The following is a 6157-nucleotide window of genomic DNA, read 5'->3' on the forward strand; positions in this document are numbered from 1 at the left end:
AAAAAAAAAAGAAAGAGTTGCCCGGAATCGGCAACGCTCCACCTGGACAGAGACCGAGGACCCTGGAGGGAGGCACCTGCTGAAAGTCCTCCCTCCATCCTCCAGCATGGAGGTCAGGACACGGAGCAGGAAGCAGGACCCACCTTGCCGTCGCGCGGCCACCTCGCAAGAGACGTTGGGTATGTCGCAGTACAGGCCGGTCCAGCCACTCAGGCACTCGCAGCGGTAGTGATTGCTGACCTGCCAGCACCTGCCTCCGTTCTTACAGGGAGAGGACTCGCACCAGCGGACCAGGTTCTGCAGAGACAAGGGGGGGAAGAGGATGGCGCACGCGGTGAGGGGACAGAAGAGGTATCCTTTTGTGCTGAGGCGGCCGCAGGCTAAGCGGAAGCTGAGCGACGTCTCGGAGAGCACCCCCAGCGAGGGACAGCCCCCCAGAGAGGCTGCCAGGGACAGGAAGTGAGAGCTCCCCTCCCGCTTCTCATTTTGGCCGTATCTCAGGCCTCTGTCGCCTGCGACTCCACGAGGAGCCCAAATACACCTCGACTGCCTCGTGCAGACTCCAGAGACGCTTCCGGCAGAAGGCCCGCACAGATGCCAACTGCCCACCGCTGAACATGCTGGCAGCCCCAATTCTCTTGGTTGTGGGACCGATCCTTGTCACATTCTGCAATGCTCAAAAACCTTTCCAATGTGCTGAACAGCCAGGAAGAGTTGGGGCTCGCCTCTAGAGGGCGCACGGAGGCTTATCCATTGATCGGGCGAGTGGGGCATTTGTCCCCATAAGGCCAAGCTTTGGGGGAGCCCCACGGGTGCCGAGGTCAATCAGAACGGAGCTGAAAGAGACCTCTGCTCAAGCAGGAGAGCCTAGACCAGGGGTAGGCAACCTTGGCTCTTTTATGACTCGTGGACAACAACTCCCAGAATTCTGGGAATTCTGGGAGTTGAAGTCCACGAGTCATAAAAGAGCCAAGGTTGCCTACCCCTGGCCTAGACCATTTCTGTCCAGTCTCTTCTTAAAAAGCTCCAGTGACAGAGCATCCACAACATCAGAAGGCAACTTCTGTTCCACTGCTTAATTGTCCTCACTGTCAGGAAGTTTCTCCTTAATTCCAGGTTGCTTCTCTCCTTGATGAGTTTCCAACCATTGCTTCTTTTTCTGCCTTCAGGGGCTTTGGAGAATAAGGTGACTCCCTCTTCTTTGGGGCAACCCCTGAGATATTGGAACACTGCTATCATGTCCCCCCTCGTCCTTCTTTTCTCTAGACTGGCCATTCCCAAATCCAACAGCTGTTCTTCATATGTTTTAGTCTCCAGGCCTCTAATCATCTTAGTTGTTCTTCTCTGCACTTTTTCCAAAGTCCCAACATCTTTTTTTATAATGTGGTGACCAAAACTGGATGCGGCCTTCCCGGTGTGGCCTCACTAAAGGCTGTATAAAGCAATACTAATAACCAACCCTGTGAAATAACTGACGGACGGAGCAAAAGTGTTGCTGTTCAAAATGTTTGCAAGTGCTTCCCTGCCTCTTTCCTTCCACTTCAACCTCGATCCTTAAAACGTGTTCTTCCCCAGAGGTGCCTGACATTGCAGACGGTCCTCGTTTAATGACTGCCTTGTTTAGGGAGGGTTCTCAGTTATGGCGGCTATAAAAAAAAATAACCTTATGGCCATTGCATTTGCAACCCTTGCAGGTCTGTACAGCACAGGACAGCTGAAGTGAGATGGGCTGGCAGCCGCTTCGCTTAATGGCCACATTGCCCATGCCAGTTGGGGGTCACTAAGCGAGGACTACCTGTATGTCCTCCTCCCCCTCCTTGAAAACCCGGAGCAAATATTCCACCTGGAGCAGGAAGTGGAATTGCTGGTTACCTGGCAATTGAGTCCGGTGTAGCCTTGTGGGCAGGCACATTTGTAAGTCCCGTAGCTGTCCTGGCACGTGCCCCCATTCAAGCAAGGCCTGGAGTCACACTCGTTGATGTCGTGCTCACAATAAATGCCGGTGAAGCCAGGTGGGCAGACACAGGTGAAGGTGTTGATGCCATCCACACAGGTGGCCCCATTGAAGCAGGAGCTGAGTGACAGGAGGAAGAGAGAGAGAGTCACCCACCCCTGGCCTGACTTGACCCCTCCTGGAAGCAGAGATGCTAGTGCAGTGTTTCTCAACCTTGACAATTTTAAGGCATGTGGACTTCAACTCCCAGAATTCCACAGCCTGGGAGTTGAAGTCCACATGCCTTAAAATTGTCAAGGTTGAGAAACACTGCGCTAGACCTTGCATGAAGCCTTAGATAACAAGGGGTCTGTTTTGACCCATCTGGCAGATCCTAGATCGGCATTTCTCAGCCCTGACAACCTGAAGACGGGTGGACCTCAACTCCCAGAATTCCTGGCTGGCTGGGAAAATCTGGAAGCTGAAGTCTACCCATCTTTAAGTTGTCAAGACGGGGGAAAGCTCATCGTAGACCAACCTACCTCTCCGTGCAGTCGGGAGTGTTGTGCTCACAGTGGATCCCGCTGAAGCCGGACGGACACGTGCAGGTGTAGCTGTTCACGCAGTCGGTGCAGTTGGCCCCGTTCTCACAGGGGTTGCTGGCGCACTCGTCAATGTCTTCCTGGCATTTGGGGCCCTGGAAGCCTGCCAGGCAGTTGCAGAAGAAGCCGTTGACGCCGTCAGAACAGGAGCCCCCATTGTGGCAGGGATCTGGGGGGGGGGAGAGAGAGAGAAGCAGACTGGCATCGCATTCAGAACACCAGGAGGAGGGAAGGGGGGGGTCTGTGGGGCGCCCTCCCAATCAGTGCAGGAGCGTTCCTGCCTCCCATGCCCTCTTCAACACACACACACACCCCGGAAAGTGAACCCCACACCTCTGGATCCCTGCTTCTAGCAGGCCTGGAAACTGCCTTCCAGGAATTTAAATCCATGGTGCAGTATTTCTGGAATAAGAAGCCAAGGGATGTCTGTCTGTCTCTCTCTCTCTCTCTCACACACACACACACTTTGCAAAGGGAGACAGCCCTTTTTCCCTCCCATGTCCCCAAGACCAACTTCCCCAAGCAGCTGACCTGCAGATATGTTCCTGCGTGCCCAGATGGTGAGGAGGACAGTGGGGGGGGGCAGACAGTTTTCCCCATTGAAAGAGCAGCTTGGAAGGGCACCAGATCGGCTGCCCGGATGCTCCTGCCCCCCTCCCCCCCCCAGCTCAGTTAATCCTTGGGGCCCACCCGGGACAGGCCCTAATTGGGAGTTTGTTTCCTGGGCTATTCTTACTGGGTTGACAGTCATCGATGTCGGTTTCACAGCTCTCCCCGGTGAAGCCAGATTTGCACACGCAGCGGTAGCTCCCGTTGGTGTTTTGGCACGTGGCGCCATTCCGACAGGGGCTCTTCACACACTCGTTGATGTCAATCTCACACGTTTGCCCTGAGAAGCAAAGGGAGACCAGACTTGGAATGCTGCAGTTTCCACATTACAAAAAAGATGTTGAGACTTTGGAAAAAGTGCAGAGAAGAGCGACTAAGATGATCCAAGGCCTGGAGACTAAAACATATGAAGAACGGCTGCAGGATTTGGGTTTGGCTAGTCTAAAGAAAAGAAGGACTAGGGGGGACGTGAAAGCACTCTTCCAGTATTTGAAAGGCTGCCACAAGGAGGAGGGGGTCAAGCTATTCTCCAAAGCACCAGAAGGGAAGACAAGAAACAATGGATGGAAACCAATCAAGGAGAGAAGCAACCTGGAATTAAGGAGAAACTTCCTAACCATGAGAACAATTAGCCAGTGGAGCAGCTTGCCACCAGAAGTTGTGGGTGCTCCATCCCTGGAGGTTTTTAAGAAGAGTCTGGACAGTCGCTTGTCTGAAATGGCATAGGTTCTCCTGCTTGAGCAGGGGGCTGGACTAGAAGACCTCCAAGGTCCCTCCCAGCTCTATTCTGATTGACCACGCCATTGTGTCATGCAAATGACCTCAAGTACCACTTTCATCTTTTACAGAAGTTTGCCAGTAGTGGCCCATTTCAGAGAGGGGTGGATGAGCAGCTTCTAAAAAAGCACCACCGCCCCGGATGGTGACAGGGGAAAGGAGATATAAAATCATTTTTGCGTCTTGCAGGGCAAGGCCAAACTGCCCCCGTCCCCCCGTCCCCAATCCATGCTCTAAATCTTTACCAGAGTTTGCAAATGCATGTCTACAAAGCAGCAGATTTAAAAAAACAGCTCTGCTCTAACTATATGGAGGACTTTACAGCCACAGGAGACAGAGGCATCTACGGAGATAACTGAAGTCGGATGATGGAGCAGAGGCCGCCACTGTTCCTACTTTGAGCCTGAAACGCTAAAGTGGAAGAGACGACACTCTCCATATTTGAGAATGTCTGCGTGGTTACTGTGGGACCATCACCCAGCAGGGCTCTTCTGAGGGGTTTAATTAATTGGCTAATGAAGACCAATTAGGATTGAGAAACAGTTAATTAAGCATCAGCTAATGGTTTAGACTTGCCGTCTCAATGTATGTGCAGAGCATATAAAAAAATGAAATTAGCGCAGCAGAGGGAGGAGGGATCAAAATGTTCGCCTCCATACTATAAAAACCGTTCAACATTGTTAGACTGGATTGGGGATGTCTACGTTCACAATTATTTAAGCCCATTAATTAGCTCAAACGCAGAAGACGTCCAGAATTCCCCAGAATTCCCCAGGCGGTGTAGCTACTCGATGAGAATTCTGGGAGAGAATTCTGCAGATATCCAGAGCAGGGATATGCAATTTAAAAGGCTGAGCTGGCGCAAAGCCTAAATACGAGCTATCGAAATAAATACTTTGCTCTTTATAGCAGTCTTCTCAACTTTGGCAATTTTAAAACGTCTGGATTAGCTCCCCAAATCCCCCAGCCAGCCGTGGGGGATTCTGGGAATGGTCGTCCAGATATCTTAGAGCTGAAAGGTTGAGAAAAACACTGCTTTACAGGTCTGTATCCACCAAGATGCAGTCAAGCTGCTCACCCGACAACCTCTGTCAGAAACAGTGTAGGGTCTCCTGCTTGGGCAGGGGGGTGGACTAGATGACCTACAACAGTGATGGCGAACCTTTGAGAGACCGAGTGCCCAAACTGCAACCCAAAACCCAGTTATTTATCGCCGGGTGCCAGGTCGGCGTGGCCCACTGGGTGGGCATGGCTGTGGTGGTCATGGCAGATTGGGTGGGTGTGGCCAAGGTGGGCATGGTCACCTCGATGTTGCTTGTGGGGAGGGACGCCTGTGGGGGCCAGGCAAGGTTGGGGGAGATCCAGGGGGTCTCTGGCAGGTGGGGCGGTGGGCAGGAGGCTCGTCCTGCGGGGAGAGGCGAGGCGAGGTGAGGCAGGGCAGGGGTGCCATTGTCACAGGGCAAGGTGAGGCAGGGGCCGGGGGTGGCTGCTGCCTGACACCATCGGCCCCTGCACACAGAGGCCAGCGAGCACATGGGTGCTGGGATGCATCCGGCCATGTGGGACCTCGGCGAGTCAGCGGGAGGCTGGTTGAAGAGGGACAGTTGCCATCTCCAGGGCATGGCGCATGTGCCCACAGAGAGGGCTCTGAGTGCCGCCTCTGACACGCGTGCCATAGGTTCGCCACCACTGACCTACAAGGTCCCTTCCAACTCTGCTACTTTGGTTCTGAAAGGTTACTTCCTTTCCCCATAGCTCGCCTTTTGGAGTCTGCCCTTGCCTGCCTGAACGGTGACCCATCAGAAACCCCAAGGGGGCGCTGCAAAGCCACGACACCCCCCCCTACCTTGCCATCCCGGAAGGCAGGTGCACAAGAAGCTCTCGTAGTCCTCCGACTCTCTGCATTGGCCGCCATTCTTGCAGGGACCCTCCGCGCAGGGCGCCAGCACTTCCCGGCAGGTGGGGCCTACGGTTGGAAAGAACACCCAGGTTGGGTGCAGCCCTTTGTCCACCTTACCTGGCACGGAGGCCTCTTCCTTGCCATCCTGTTGCCCAAGAAGCCCTGGGCTGCATCTAGGGCAGAGGTCCCCAACCGATGGGCCGGGCTGGGGCCTCTTGGCCACTGGGCCGTGTGAGTGGCTGGCCCAGTGTGCGCACGCGCTCACCCTCCATTGCGCTGGTGCTAGCCGAGCCGTGAGCCTCGCACCGGCGCTAGCAGCCCCATGATATGATATGA

At 54.1% G+C, this 6157-nt stretch overlaps 1 protein-coding gene across 1 annotated transcript in view; it reads right to left on the reverse strand.

Moving 5' to 3' along the window:
- LOC107297076 (neurogenic locus notch homolog protein 1-like) overlaps positions 1 to 6157 on the reverse strand; it is a gene marked incomplete at both ends in the record, with an annotated part of 83538 nt that overhangs the window by 7246 nt on the left and 70135 nt on the right. The window contains 5 exons of the mRNA XM_015826434.1: positions 144 to 297; positions 1873 to 2074; positions 2476 to 2704; positions 3272 to 3424; positions 5768 to 5887. Coding sequence (XP_015681920.1) covers positions 144 to 297; positions 1873 to 2074; positions 2476 to 2704; positions 3272 to 3424; positions 5768 to 5887 — 858 coding nt within the window. The remainder of the gene's footprint in view (positions 1 to 143; positions 298 to 1872; positions 2075 to 2475; positions 2705 to 3271; positions 3425 to 5767; positions 5888 to 6157) is intronic.

The sequence above is a fragment of the Protobothrops mucrosquamatus genome, unplaced genomic scaffold (assembly GCF_001527695.2).
Source record: "Protobothrops mucrosquamatus isolate PMUCROS unplaced genomic scaffold, P.Mucros_1.0 scaffold3133, whole genome shotgun sequence".
NCBI lineage: Eukaryota > Metazoa > Chordata > Lepidosauria > Squamata > Viperidae > Protobothrops > Protobothrops mucrosquamatus.